General features: G+C 52.3%; 1 protein-coding gene across 1 annotated transcript; it reads right to left on the reverse strand.

Moving 5' to 3' along the window:
• Positions 1-853: 853 nt before the first annotated feature.
• Positions 854-8459, reverse strand: PITX1 (paired like homeodomain 1). Its single transcript, XM_071758613.1, has 3 exons — positions 7796-8459; positions 4688-4893; positions 854-2218 (listed from the first exon to the last, which is right to left on the reverse strand). Exons 1-3 carry the CDS (start codon positions 7956-7958, stop codon positions 1679-1681), a joined length of 909 nt encoding a protein of 302 aa, XP_071614714.1. The 5' UTR covers positions 7959-8459; the 3' UTR covers positions 854-1678.
• Positions 8460-15667: the final 7208 nt, after the last annotated feature.

A 15667-nucleotide genomic window follows, 5' to 3' on the forward strand; every position in this document is an offset into this window, starting at 1 on the left:
ACTTATAAAACAATATATATACTGCATCCTTATCCACAACAGCATAACTGAAACATCCAGCGTAACGTTTACCACAGGTGTGAAATACACTGGGAAAAGAAGTACCGTGTGCATTTTATATTATGGTTCTTTGTAATCTACAGGTAATAAGTATCGACAAAAAGAAGCAACAAATATGCCTGCAATTAAACTTCATATGCGTTTTGTATGCGCATTAATAAAAATCGTATTTATCATTTCCATGTTTGTGGGTTTTTTTGTTTTTTTTCCTTTTTGTTTTGTTTTTTTTTTTCCAACAAGCACTTGTTAAAGTATCTACATTTACATAATAACACCTTAAGATCGGGGGTTTTTTTGGTTGTTTTAATTTCGGTTCCTTGTTTTTCCTTCGCAGTTAGAAAAGCAAGGAACCCTTTCAGCTTTGCTAAGCAACCTTCCCGGACGCCGAGGCAGAGCAGAGATGCAGTATCTGGATTTACTTCAAAACAGACCATTTTTCGTCTATATTTTTTTCTTTTCTGGACTCTTTAAAAGGGGATTAGTTTCTCGTTTTATCGTTGGTTTTTTTTCTTCTTCTTCTTTTCTTCGTTTTTTTTTAAATTTATTTTTTTAAGAGAGAAAAAAACCACCTCTGCATTTAAATAAAGATGAATGATAATTTGATTATCAGGATAAGATATTGGAGGGGAAAAATGCTGAGCAGTTTTCGTACGGCTGGAGGGTTTCTGTGCTCTCTCACGACCGGGGATACTGCAGTCTTTTGGAAAGGATGAAGAGGTAGGAACCTTGAGCTGCTTAGTATCAGGAATGACTGGATTATATCTTCCAACTAAAGAAAAAACATCAAGAATCATGCATTTTAAAAACAGTTTATTCAACGGCCAAGGACAATGATCCGGCACAATGCAACGGTAGATATAAATATAACCTTATATAAGTGGTTGACCCTCGTCATTATTACTTTTAATAGTTTCGTACCCAATAGTTTAACCATTTTCCCCGCAGATTCTACTCTGCGAATTAATTTTTTTTTCATCCCCCCTTCCCTTTTATTTATTATTTTTTTTTTCGAGTGTGATTCTGTTTCTCAGTGGTAAACATTAACCAAACTCTTCCCGTGCGACAAGCGGCCAAGAACCGTCCCACCAGCTCTCACCACCGAGGCGTCCCCCCCACCCCCCGCCGCCCTCCCCGCGGGGCAGCGGCCGCCTTACCAACTCCTGTGCAAGTTCAAGTAAACACATACAACCCGCATAATCCAGAGAAAAATTGCAACTCATCCATGTACCAGATTTCGATGTCTCTTGCAAAAGTTTTCTGGTCTGTTTACGGTTTTTTTGATGGTTTATTTTTAATTATTATTTTTTTAAAAGCGCTGCTTTTGTTGGTTGCGTCGTTGGTTTGTATTATTATTCATTTCTTTTTTTTTTTTTTCTATATAGTCGATGTCCGCGGAGCTTTCTGGGTTTATTTTTTTGTGGTGTTTGCTTTTCTTTGTTTGTTTGGTTTTTTTTTTTTTCTTTTTCTTTTTTCTTTTTTTTCCCTCTCTCACTTGCTCAGGTTTAGCTTTTAAATTTTTTATTTTATTTTTATTTTTTTATTTTCCGTTAAACGTCGTTTTGCTTCTGCTTTGCTTTTGTCGGCGGTGCTTTGTTGGAGGTGGTTTGTGTCAAGTCCGTCAACTGTTATACTGACAAGCGTTTAGACTGGAGCCGGGGCTTTGCAAACTGCTGTAGCCGAAACTGGAGTGCTGCTTTGATTTCAGTCTGAGGCTGGCTAAGCTGGAGTTGCAAGTGTCCCTATAGACGCTGTAAGGTGACCCCGGTGGCCCGTAAGGACATGCCGGGGAGGACATGGCCGAGTTGAGCGAGGAACCGCCGATGTTGTTGATGTTGTTGAGGCCGGAGTTGGCCATGCCCGGCACGGCCGAGTGGCCCATACTGGAGGGCATGTTCATGGAAGAGATGCTGCTGGGAGCCGAGAACATGGACTGCGAGGAGAGGGGGCTCATGGAGTTGAAGAAGGTGAAACTCTTGGTGGAAAGAGGAGCCGGGGTGAGGCTTTTGGTGGCCCAGTTGTTGTAGGGGTAGCCGGCGTACATGTCGTCGTAAGGTTGCATCAGCCCGCTGAACTGCGGCACGTAGCCGTTCTTGCACAGGTCCATCTGCTGGTTCCGCTCCCGCTTTCTCCACTTGGCTCGGCGGTTCTTGAACCACACCTGGGGGGGGGACGAAAAATAGAGGGGCCGGGGAGGAGGGGGGAAAACACCGATATGGAGCGGTGAGTACGGGGCCAGCGCTGCCGGAGAGCGCGGATGCGCGCAGGGGAGCGCAGGCAGAGGGATGTGAGGGGTGGGAGGGACACCCATCAACGACCCCCACATCCGCAATCCCCTGCCTCGGGGGTCCCGCTCCGCGGGATGCCTGCGCGCACATCTGCGCGCATCCGTCTCTATCCAGCCGGATGCACCAGCTGGGATGCGCGCAACTGTCTTGCCGGGAAGGGTGACTGCGCGGGTATCCGTGTCCCCCTGGTCCCCCTTGCTGCCCCTCTCCCCTGAGCAAGCCATGGGGTCGGCTCCGTCGCCTGTCCCAAAGCTAATACCATGTAATAAAAGTCCCCTGTTACAGATCATAAAAAAGGGGATTGGATTAGTATGTTTAGGTTTTAAAAAATAAAAAAAATTTTTTTAAATCAATCAATCCTCGCATCGCCTTTCGAGAGATGCAGCCTCTGTCTTTAGATCTAATGAGAATTTACAGCCCTGAATAAGGAACCGAGAAGCAGGGCCTGCTCCTGGTGTTTGATGCGAAAAAAACCCAACCCAATTTGATCTAGTCTCTCTTCTATTTTATTTTAATTTTTTTTTTTTTTTTTTTTAGCCCTCGGAAAGCGTTTGATGGTAGACGTGTAGCCCCCAAATTCTTTTTCCAGGTTAAAACCCATCACTCGCCGACTACACCCGGTCTTCGAGCCTCTCCTACCGCAGCCCCCCTCTCCCTCCTCGCCCCGGCTTCATCCGAGCCCTTTCGGACTCCCTTTTGGACACCAGAGCCCTGTGTTCCCTGCGCTCGGCACCGCGGAGGTTGCGCTTCCTCCCCAGGCTCACCGGAGCCGGGATCTGTTTTTTCGGGCCTCTCCTCTCGGCGCAAAAATGGCGCAACTATTATTAACCATGGGTCCCAAGGATGGAAACTTCGGGGCGGGGGGCGGATGGTGAAGTCTATTTTAAAAAATAACAATAATTAAAAAAGAATCCCGTATAAATAGGAAAAGAAAGGTAACATGTTCAAAACCTGTAATATACTCCTCGGAAGGTGCTTCCAGACAGGAATTTCCTGAAAATGAGGGTAATAGTTTTAATTATGGCTCCTAGACATTTTAAAGGAAGGCCCTCATAGCAAATTAAGGTTAGATTTGCAATCTGCAATCTCAGAACATCAAACCAAAACATCTCCGCACAGAGGGAGAACGAAATTATGTTAATGGCAACTCGTATATTAGTTTTATTTGCTTCCTGAAATATTCCGCCAATATTAATGCAGTTTAGACTCCGCTCCGGCTTTGTTTTGTTTTAAACTCAATTAGGACGATGCTTTTAGATGCATTTCCCCCATTACAGATGGGTGTTTACTCTTGAAAGGTTTAAAGCAGAATCTCTGTAATCCGATTTGGTCACTGGCGATTTAATTGCCAAGAAAAAAACAAAGGGGGTGGGGGGGGAAAAGAAAAAAGTGATTTTTCAGGTTGGCGAGGCTTCCCTCTGCCGTTCCCGTTTTCTCCCCGGTTTCTTCTCGAAGCACACGGTGGAATACGCTGCTGCGGTGGAAACCGCGGGGGAATTATCCCTGGAGGGGACACACACACACAGGAGGAACGCAAAGGGGACCTGGAGGAGAAACCGTGACATCCCAGGCACGGCGGGCAGAAAGTGTCGGGATCAATCCAGCCTAGCCGCTCGGCTCTGGTGGTTCATTGCCAGAATATTTCACCCGTAAATCTCCCTAAGGAATTGCCGAGGCTATAGATATATCTATATATAGACTTATTTATTTATTTCTACCGTGCCATCGGCTCCCCCGCTTTATAATTATGTATCTACCAGAGCTTACTATTGACTTTGGAGCGCGATCGCTCCCCGGCCCTTGCCCTTCTCTTTGCCCGCTGGTGTCTTCAAGCCGCAAAAGATGCGCGGATCGGAGGCACCTAGCCCCGCACCACGGAGGCGGTGGTCGGGGGATTACAACGAGTCCCCGAGGACTGACCGCCATCCTCTCGTCGCGATTGCAACCAGCAGAGCTTTGGTGGGGATGATTTTGGGGAATAACCAGAACAAGGGAAAGGGCCGCCGGAGTTACTCCGCGATGGGTTAAGGCTACCCAGAGGGGGGTCTTGCCCCCATAACAGGGCCCTTCCCAGCCCCCCCACATGCCCTCTGCGCTGCTCGCCCCATATTTTTCGGGTCGGTCCCCAATCGTGGGGCCGGCGGTTCCAGACCGTTCCGAGCAGCATCTCTCCGCGGCCCGAGAGCTGAATTTCTCTTCTCCAGCTTGGATCTCGGTTTTAATCATACAAATCAACGCGGGCGCTGCTCGCAAACCACCAAAAGGGGCAATTTCCCTACAAGACCCCCCTCCCCACCCGGAGCAGATTTCTGCACCCTCGCGGGGCTGAGCACCCCTCTTACCCGGACTCGAGGCTCGGTGAGATTGGTCCAGACGGCGATCTCCTCCCGCATGCTCATGTCTGGGTAGCGGTTCCGCTGGAAAGTGGCCTCCAGCTCCTGCAGCTGCTGGCTGGTGAAGTGGGTCCGTTGCCGCCGCTGCTTTTTTTTCTTTGCCGGGTCGTCGGTGGCCCCGTCCTCATTTTTCTGCTCGCCGCTGCGCTCCTTTTCTGTGGTGGGAATTTGATTTCGGGATTGTTTTGTTTTGTTTTGGGATTGTTTTGTTTTGTTTTTGGTGGGTTTTACTTTTAAAATTTATTTAATTTTTTTCGTTCGCTTTTGTTCTTTGGGTTTGTTTTTTTTTTTTCGTTCCCCCCCCTCTCTCTCTTTTTTTTTTTTTTTTTCCCCCTCAAACAGAAATAGAGGCGTCCAACCCCCACATCCCTGCCCGCCACACCGGAGTGACGCCTGGGGATATCCACGGGGATTCTGTCATGCCCTACACTCCCCCAACACCCTCTTCCGCACCCAAACCCGGAGACAGAGCCCTGAACAGGCCTAGGGTAGCCGGGAAGGCAGCGAAACCCCCAGGGCGGTCCAGCTCGAAGTGGGACCGAGGAGGGGGAGTACTGGTGGAGGGGCACGGGGTTCCTTTTAGCATCGGCCGCTCCCCACACCACCTCTTCACTCTCTCCAAGCTAAGGCGCGATCTTTGCTCTATTGTCTTTGTTGTGCTCGGCCGCGGCAGGAAACTTTGGAAGGGCAGGGGTGTAAAACCCAGCAGCGATTCATTGCAAAAGACACTCTCCCTCTTTGCCTCTACACACCCTCACTCTTATTTCTTAAAAAAAAAAAATAAATTCTTTTTCCCTTTTTAGGATTTTAGTGTTTATTTGAACTCGAGGCTGAGCGAAGTCCTCTGAAAAAAAAATCATATCGAACGAAGCAAAGAAAAAGCAAACAGGAGAGTTTTCACGGTGGGGATTTGCGCGGATTGGAAGCAGAAATCCAGCCCCGGCCCTGCCGCAACGGGGGGACAAACGGCCGCTCCCTTTCCGTAACGGGCTGCCTGGTTCTCCCAGCCCGTGTTTCAGTCCGATTTAACCCGCTTAAAACACATGGAAAGGGACTCAAAGGCTTGAACGAAATGTGCTCCCGGCGCGGGGCCCGGCGGGAGCGCGGAAAGGTGCGGCTGGGCGACGGGCGCGGAGGCTGCGGGGATGGGGGATGCGGCCATCCCGGGGGCCTCTGGCCTGCTGCCTCCGCAGGGAAATTCCGCAGGGACTTTTCCTTTTTATAGTGTTTCCCACCCCACCTCCTTTCAGCGGGTTTTATCCAGCCGGCGGTTATTTCTCCAGCCCCGAGATCTGCGAGGTAAGAGCGAGGCTAAAAATAATTGCAAGCTGCATCCAAAGCCCGGGAGGATTCGTCCTTGCAAAGTCACCCCTCGCCTGGGCACCGTCCACAGCTAAAAGGGAAGGGGGGAGACAGGATCTCCAGGCCCAGTGGGACCCCCAAAAGGGGCTGGTTGCAGCCCGGTTGGCCTCTCGCTGCTGTAAGAGATTTGCAGAGCAAACAAGGCCTCTGCGGATCAGCCCCCGTCACCACCCGCCCCCCCACTCACCCCCCTGGCCCCTGGACCGACCGAGACGCAAGGCCCGGTGGTGGCGGGGAAACAGAAACCAAAATAACCCCCGCAAAGACAAATCGTTTGGTTTGGGGCTGGGAAGAGGGGGAAGAAACAGAGCGAGAGGGAGATAGGGGGTACTAAGAAAGCGTTGTGATTCTTCCCGGTCGCTCCTTGCCCCGTTTTAGGTTTAACTGTGCTTGGATTTCATTAAAAGTCCGGCCTCTGCACTAGGCTGTGACACAATTTAAAATCATAAAGCACTTTAGTCTTGATCGGCATTTGTACCTTTTTTTTTCCCATTAGAAAAGAAAAACATATATGAGAAAAAATTTTCGCAGCTTCTCGTAGAAGAAAAGCAGGCAGGTCCTCAGTCCTCCTCCCGAACCAAGGGGTCACACACAGGGGTAGGGCAAAATGGAGCAAATCTCCCTCTCTAATCTTAAATAATCCCCTCTAATCTCGAAGTCCCTTCCAGACGCCGGTCCCTAACTTTGTTTGCGAATCAGTCACAACCCAAACTCTGTTTATCACCGGGTGCTACTTCGGGGACCGATTCTTGCCGCAACTACCCTCTAGCTTCTAGGACCTGCTAAAAGTCCGGAGGGTGCCACAGCCATTACAAAAATTTACAGTTCAATAAGATATAAACTCCCCCTTGAAATGGTCTCGGTGGATGATGGGTATCACTCTCCTTCCTGCAGCTTTTGTTTCCTTCTCCTAGTTTCTCTTGTCATTCTAGAAATGTTGCTACTTTAATTAAATACAAACTGGGAAACCGCAGCTTTCCCTGCAGCTCTCGCACATGGTGGTAAGGGCGCAGAGACCCTTTCCAGAGGGGAAAAAACGCGCAACTTCTGCGAGAAACGTCTCCGCGGCCGCGCACATCCCCTCCGCGGCGGCCCGCGCTGCCTGCACGCGGCCCCAAACCGCCTCTCCTGCCTTGCGGGGGTTTTCTTTCTTTTTTTAAACATTTTTTTCCCTCCCGTCTTTTGACAGAGAGATCTTTTTTCCACCTCTGCACCACCCGAGTTGGAAAATAAACCCGGGCAAAAGCTGACATTATTTCAGAAACATCCGGCAAAACCGCAGTCCCCGAAGAGCCCCCCTTTTCCCTTCGAGCCGAACAATTAATAATTGTGTTTTTTATTATAAAAAAATACAAATTTAAAAGGGAGCAGCTCATGGGATGGGGCAAGGGAAGCCTGGGTGCCCTCCCGGTGGGCTGTCAGCACCGGGCACGACGAGGGAGACAGCCCCTTCCCCCCACTCCGTTTTTTGGGGCCGGGATGGAGCCTCGGGGATCACCGGCAGCTCTTGCCCCCTCCCCTGTGTCCCCCCTTCTTCATCCTCTCTGGTTGTGTCTAATCGACCACCCCACCAAGGGAAGGCGCGGTGGGGAGGGGGAGGCGGCGCGGGGGGAGCGGGCCGGGACCGCGGGGTTTTGGGGGAGGGGAGGAGGGGTAAGGGTGGGGGTTGGGGGAAAAGAGGAGGTGGGGGGTTACCTGGCACCTCCGTGTCGGAGGATTCACTGGCTGAGTTCTCGATCGGGTCTCTGGGTTCCGAGGATCTTTGCAAATGGAAGCTGGAAGCCATGTCATGGGAGGGTTGGGGTCTCAAGCTCTCGGGCAGTCTCTCCAAATTCATTCCACCTTTAAAGGAATCCATGGCAGGGGCGCCGAGCTGCCCGGGGAGTTTGCAGGTGTTTATTCCACACAGAAGGGAACAAGGACGTTTGTTTTTTCTTTTTCTTTTCGTTTTTTTTTTTTCTTATATATTTTTAAGGAAAAAAAAAAACACAACAAGGAAAAAAAAAAAAAAAAGAAGAAAGAAAAACAAAAGCAAATCCACTTATTACTAACAGTGTTATTTTAAGGGTGTCGGAAGAAGAGCTCTGGGCAGTGCCTGGAAGCCGGTTGTCTCTGCTCGGGGAGAGGCACGGCAGTCCGGCCGCATAGGCAGGGAGGTGGTAAAGATCCCTTATAGAGAAACGCGAGTTGCGAGTTGGACAGTTTAAAGCTAAAGAGATTAAAGTGACCTGCCCTAGAACAAATGCCTGTAGTTAAACGGGGCTCCTCCCCCTGAAGGTTAAATCCTCCCCGTCTCTCATGCATCACTCCATCTAGTGCTCGCCCAGCCTGGCCGAGCGGGCGGACCTGCCTCCGCGCTCCCCGCCGAGGTGCGCCCCTTGCGCGGTCGCGGCCAGGCCCGCGTAACCCCCGGCAGGCCCCTGCCCGGCCCCCGCCGAGTCTTCTCCCAGGGTGCCCCCCTCCCCTCCTTCCCTAAAGTCGGCGATGTTTTAAAAATACTTCAGAAACGAATGGAAAGGTGAAAAGTCATCCCCAGCTGCCGGGGGGGGAGGCTCAGGACCCCCTGTCCGCCCTCAGCACCTTGCCAGCCCGCCCTCCTCCGCTGCGTCCTGCCATCCTCCAGCGCGCAAATTGCGCCCCCAGTCAGGGCGGCATCTCCGCAGGCTTCCTTGTACCCAGCCCTCCTGGGCCTCCCGGCCCAAAGAACCTCCTCCCCCAGCGCCCTGCGCATCTTGCACACCCCTCAGCATCCCTGCGCAGGGCTCTGCGACCCGTCCCGGCGCGACGTGACCCCACAGCGAATTTTAGTTCCCTGGGGAACATGTTCCTCCCAGATTGGAGGTGTGGGGGGGTTTCTTTTACGGACAGCTTCCTCGGGCTTGCGTCTGACCTGCTTTTATCCTTTTTTTAACTTTTTTTTTCTGTCTGTGGGGTTTATAACCATGCGACTGGGATCCAGCCCGGCGAGCCGGGGGACTGGAGCGCGGGGAGCAGCGGCAGCGCGAAGGCTGCCATCACACCGTCTTTCAGCACATGATTAATAACAAATAATTTTCTTCCCGCAGCCGAACTTGCAGTGACCCTGCGGGGGGGTATCAGCTGCTTTGCCAGCCCAGGGGACGGGGCTGGAGACACCTTTTCCCACCTCCCCAAACTCCTGCCCTAGCGGACACCGGTGCGCCCGTGCTGTACGGCCGGTACCCGGCGCCGTCCCTCGCAGGCCGGGACACGGCTTGGAGCCTCCGGGATGACACCTCGGAGGTTGGAGAGGTGTAAAAAGAGATGGGAATCCCTTAGTGTCGAGGGGAGGTGATGGGAACCAGGGGTACCGGTGGGGCAGGCGGTGGGGAGCTCGTTTCACCGGGGGAAGGGACAAGAGAAAGGGGGAGAAGGACTCTTGGCTGTGCCTCGGGTAAGGACCTTTCCTCCTCTTTATTTTCTAGGCTCACTTTAACTGATCCATCCTGACACTCTATTTTGCTTTCAAATCAAGTAAAGATGTGGGAGAGAACTTTTGAACTGGTTTATGGAAAAGTAGGAGGGAAGCTATGCTCCCTCCCAAGTTTTGGTTTTTTTTTTCCTACATCGCCAGAGAGATGCAGCGGGGCCCACCTTGAGCCCCCCTCCCCTATTTCTCTCTCCCCCCGGCAGCTCCCAAGGACCCGGGTCCCCCTATCCATGGGACCGGGGACACCGGCAGAGAGAGCCCACAGTTCCCAGTCCCAACCACTCTGCTCTCCAGCCTCTTCTGCAATTTAGGGGATGCACAGGTGGGTGCAGACAGGGCCAGGTCTATCTAGCTCGGTCTTTCTTTTTTTCCCCTTTTTATGACACCTTAGATATCGGTCTGTCTGTCTGCTCCTCCCAGCTGAAAAGGCTGTGTGAGTCTACAAACAAAGGGGAATTTTGGGCACCAGGGGTGAACAGGAACATCTGTGGGCTGCTAAAAATGAACGCGGTTTTAAATGCAAAAATAAAATAATTTTTACCAGGACCTCTGGGCTTCGAGGGGCTCAGATGATGCCGGAGCCCAGGGCAGGGGAAGGATGGAGACCTCCTCCAGGGAGGGAAGCAAGAAGTGGGGATGACCTTTCCCCCGAGGAGGAGGAAGGTGACTGGATTACAAACGTACACCGTGCCGTAGACCCTTCCCAGAACCGATTTTTTCTTTATTTCAGAAAGAGAGAGATGGAACCCCTGGGCTCCTCTGCTCTCAGCGGGAGGGGATGGAGCCCAGAGGGCCAGGTTGGAGACTGGGATGGAAGGGGGCTCCCAGCAGCCCGGCGGCTGCTCTCCAGCTATTCGAAACCTACTGCTCCCAGCAGCATCAAAAACGGACGCAGGATTTTTTTTTTTTTCGTCCTTTTATTGCATCTAACTTACAGGTTTTTTCTTGCTCTCTAAATTCGAGTTTTTTAAAAACTCGTTCTAGGCTCTATTCCTCCCTGCCAGGCTCAGGGAAAGGCTCAGCCTCAGGCACCCAGGGGGTGATTTTGGCGAGGGGACGACTCGTTAAGGCCGGGTCTGGCCACCTCCCAGGGTGATGGCCTCCCCTGGTTCCTGCCGGGTGGTCCCTGGGGAAGACACCCCTCGATACCGACTTTAAATAGAGGGTAACGGTCCGGCCCTGCTGTTCCCGACCCTCGGGGGGCGGAGCAGCACCGGCCCCCCCCATCCCCACACCCCCCAGGTGTGTCTATGGCGGGGAGCGGGCTGTAAGAGCACACCTGAGCACGGGCCCGCGTCTCAGCCGGGCGGATATATAAATAAATACCTATGTATGCGTGTGTGTCTCCTATATGTCCTATGCGGATTTAAGGGCATCCTGCCTCTCGGCGCTTTAGGGTGCGGGCACACTCCTAATCGCACAGGAGCCAAATCTGCCCGGTTCTTCCCGTTGCCGGTCGGGACACCACGTGTAGAGACAACTGAGCGCATCCGCAGGGCGGTCGCCCCCAAATGTGCGCTGTCTCCTCTCTCCTCCCGGCCAGGCCCGCTCCATTTCGGGATGCTGAGGATACCCTCTCCGGCAAATCCCTCCAGCAGACGCTACGTCACGGGTCCGTTCGTGTGACGTCATAGCTTGCTTCCCTGACATCACGCCTCACCAGGCCAGGCTCCAAGGCAACCCCAGATGTTCCCGCTCGGAGCCGGCTGCTTTTCCCCCGACGTGAAGGCGCGACAGCAGACCCACGGGCCAGGCGGGAGGGTGGCCGTGGGCTCGGGATCTCCTTTTCATCCGCCACCCCCCCTGGCTCCCTGGGGACCGGAGGGAGCTGCGGAGAGAGAGGAGGAGGAGAAGCAGCAGCAGACGAGGGCAACCCAGCTGGGGGGCCCCCGACCAAGGCCCGACCTCTCCAGGCCACCCCCGAGGAACCGCGACTTGCGTGGGCGTGGGAAGGGATGGGGACAGGCAGGGGGGGATCAAGCTGGGGGTCGAGAGGGACCCACGGACCCCCCCATCGGGATCTGGCAGGTTTGCGAGGGTCATGGGAAGGATTCGCGTGGGAAACCTCCGCGTGGGTCTAGAGGAGCATCGCTGCTCCGCACCCGCGCAGACCCCCCCTCCCGAGGCTCCTCCACGCAGCATCAGGGGGCTGTAAACCGCTGGAAGCCCCCAGAGAAAGTGCTCTGCTCCCTGCTGTTAGAAACAACCCAAGAACGAGGGTTGGCGTTTATAAATCAACCAGGGGCGGGGGCCGGGGCCGTGTTGCCCACTCGATGCCGAGGAGGGGGTGTCTGCCTTTGGAGAGGGGCTGTAGCCAAGGCAAAACCACCTGGGCCATATATCAAGTGGTGAAGTTCAGTCTCTGCCAGCTTTTTCCTCTTCAGATTTATTGGCGATGTATAGAGTCAGATTCAGGCTATAAATTATTGGGAATTGTTACAAAAATGAAAGCATCTCCTCCCAAGCCCTACAGGAGAGATAAGCTCCAGAAAAACAGAGCTGCAGGAGAGCTCAACCAAACCCAAGCTCAGCCGACTCAACCTAACCAAGACAAGACAAACCAAGACAAACCAAGACAAACCAGGACAAACCAGGACAAACCAAGACAAACCAAGACAAACCCAACCCAACCCAACCCAACCAAACCAAACCAAACCAAACCAAACCAAACCAAACCATGCCAAGCTAAGCCAAACAAAACCAAACAAAACCAAACAAAGCCAAGCCAACGAAATCACAACGACCGTAACCAAAACAAGCCAAGTCAAATCCAGACAAAGCAATCCTAGATAAACCGAAAAACTTCGTGCAAAACCGATAAACCGATAAACTTCGTGCAGCCCAGAGCTGATGCAGAAAACAATTTTTAAAAATATTAAAATCCTATAAGTGCCCAGCGGGCGGCGAAGAGCTGGCTGGAAGGGTGCAGCTCCCCCGTGACGAGGGCCAGCAGTGCTTAGACAGCGCGCAGGGGCATTTTTTAACCTTTCCCCTCTGAAAATGTCCCCCGCACGAATCAATCAGTGGTTTTCGGCCTCCAGCCCTCGCTCCTGGCCTCTGCTGGTGCGTGACTGACCCTCGGGATGCCCAGGCGGCTTGGGAAGAGGCAGAGGCCGGGGATGTGCGCAGGCGTGTGCGCAGGACTGCGCGGAGCCCCGAGCGCACTGCGGGGGGGGATGTTTGTTGTTGCAGTGCCCCGATAGGGTGGTGTCCATCGGGGCAGTGTCCCGGGGTGGGGGTCCTGTCCCAAAAGAGCATCGCCCAAAACGCCGCCTTACGCGCACCGTCTACGCCCCTGAGCAAGGCAACGCTCAGCACTCCCCACCGAGACCAGATCCCGATCCGGCTCTAAGGAAAAGCAAACTCCAGGTAACGGCGACCACGGAACGAGCCCCAGCACCCCTCGACCTCCCGCCGGAGCCGGATCCCCCCACCAGGCCAGGCGGAGCGGGCAACGGGCAGCAGCGAGGGGGGTGAAACCCAGCACAAGGAGCATGTTAAATCGCTCAGGAGAGGAGGGTGGAAAATTACGCTGGCTCCCAGCCGGCCTATCCTCCTCTGTCTGCGCAGCCAGAAGAGCAATTTTCAGAAGAAGCTGAGCAAAACGAAATCAGACCGTTTGGGAACGGAGGCTTTGGTCCTTCCGCCTGTCAGCCAACCCTCCGGTTTCCGCGGACGCGCAGGGACCCTCCGCGCAGCCCTGAGCGACGGGCGGGCTTCAAGTCGCCTCCTCCGGCCTCCCGCAGCCTCCCAAACCATCTCGCCCCCAAGGCCTCATCCTATCTGACCCTGCCCCAGAACCTCGGCTCTCCCCGACATTGAAACCCAACGGGGAAAACTGATTTTTCTGGTAAGGGTTGGTCCGTGACACATCTCGGGGCACCTGGGGGACCCGTGGCTGCGGTTTGTCGTTCACCCCCCTCCTCCGCCCCCGCCATCCTCATCTCGCCCCGAGGCTGCCCCGGGCGCCGGCAGCCAGCGGCAGCGCTTGAAAAAACTTGGGATGAAAAAGATGAAGGCTTAATGTTTTCTGACAGATACAAATGATACCCCAAGGCTTTCTTGAAATGCAGCGACTGACGGCTGGAGAAACGGTTTTCCTATTCGGGTTTCTGCAGCTGGAAGCAAACGAGGGCTGGGTGGAGGGAAATCCCCTCGGACCTCCTCACCTTACCCTCTCCCCGAAAATAAAACCATCTCCTGGGTGTCTGCCATTAGGCCTTGGACAACTCTTTCTTTCTTTTGCCCCAAATGCCTGGCAGGACAATCCCAGTCTGGCCTAGAGCTGCTTACCAGCCATCTCCCCATCCCTCAGCCCACAGACGCTGTACTCGGCTCTAAGAAAACACGAAATTTGCTGTTACCAGCTGCTTGGGTTTATATCTGACTGGTGGCTGAATGATGGGAGCGAGTGTCAGCGCCCTGCAATGAGGATGGGCAGCTCAGGAACACAGGGAGTTGTTTCCTTTAGGGGGGTGGGGCAAGGTAAAGAGGGAGAAAGTAGAATATGGTCCCACAATTCCCTCTCTGAGCAGAGGGAACATGCTTTTCTTATTAATTGATGGAGGAAGGGGCACCGCAGTTTGCTAGGCAGTCTGCTCATGTTACTCTGGGCATCTTTAGATCCCGAAATTTGTCTGTTTCGTGGAGTAAAAAAGATGCGGCTGAAGCAGGATAATCAAAGGCCCGGGCACTCAGTTGGCATTTGTTAAAGACCAGTCTTCAACAGGAAAAAAAAAAAAAAAAAGAAGAAAAAAGAAAAGAGAAAAAAAGAAAAAAAAAGGGTCTATGTTTGGAACCGCCGATATTATGTTTCCATGTGGGTTTCCCCCACCTTGTTTCGGGCCAGTAACCTCTTAATTGCTGCAGCGTTTGGATGAGGGAAACACATTTCCCTTCAACAGGACATTTCCTGAAAGGCTGAAATATTCTAATAAGGCGCTGGGCTCTTTAATGTGCTCAGAACAGCAGCGAATCTCTGCCGAGACGCACATTTCCTGCTTAAAAATGTTAAATCAGAGAAAGAATTAACCTTTGTGAGCGTTCAGGCTCTTCTCATCTATATTATCTCTTTTATTTTCCTTCCCCTCCCCTTTTATATTTCCCCTCTTATTTTATTTTTCCTCTCTTATTCTATTCTTTCCCCCCCTTTTTTATTTATTTATCTTTCTCTCTCTCTCTTTTTTTTTTTTTTTTTTTTTTCTTTTTTCTTTTCTTTTCAGTTTCCCTCGAAACGCTGATTTCTCCCCGCTGCCCGGCGGCACCGCGCTGCTCCCTGCGCGGTTTTACCGCATCTCGCGCTTTTCTCCACTGCCCGGGGAGCAAACACCGCCGAGATATAGGCACGGCACAGTTTTATTTCCAATTTCATTATGGGAAGGGCCGTATCTTAACGGGCCCATCTCGGGGACAGATAGGAACACGCTGCCTTCCAGAGGGCTGTGCTAATCAGCACACCGGGTTAGATATAAAAAGTTCAGGGCAAATAAAACGAATTAGTTTTATTAGCACGTTTAGGAGGCGGCCTAACGAACGAATTCGGCTTTGCTAGAGAATGTTTTCTCCTCCCCTTTTGTTATTTAAAAGCAGCATCTATCCGAGCTGTTCATCACGGGAGGGAATTAATGCACCGTTCAAGCTGCGGTGATTTTTTTTTTTTTTTTTTACTGAGATAAAGGCGCTCCCTGCTCTAAACCCGATAAGAGGGATTTATAATCTTGGAAAGTCACGATTTCATAATAAAACCTGCGTGAATAATAAAACCGACTGTAAAGGACAGGCTGAGGAGTTCTCCAGGTTATTGTTCGGCGGTAGCTTTCGGTAGGAAATCTCTGCCTCCAGCAGACGCGCCTTGAACTCCCCTAAAACATTCCCAAGGAACTGTTGCCACCACTCCAGCGCGGGATTGCGAGGGATATTTCAGGCAAAACGCAGAATTTTGGGGAGATTCTCCCAGTGAAGTAGCTCTTAGAAAATATTTGGAAGTAATTTTTTAGATTGGCGACTGGAGTTGGAGCTGGGAATAACAGGGAGAATTAGGACCTCGGTTTGCTAAGTGGAAAAAAAAATTTTTTTCCAAACAATTATAGAAAAGCAAACGGCGTCTCGGCCCTCGTTGA

The sequence above is a fragment of the Heliangelus exortis genome, chromosome 15 (assembly GCF_036169615.1).
Source record: "Heliangelus exortis chromosome 15, bHelExo1.hap1, whole genome shotgun sequence".
Taxonomy (NCBI): Eukaryota; Metazoa; Chordata; class Aves; order Apodiformes; family Trochilidae; genus Heliangelus; species Heliangelus exortis.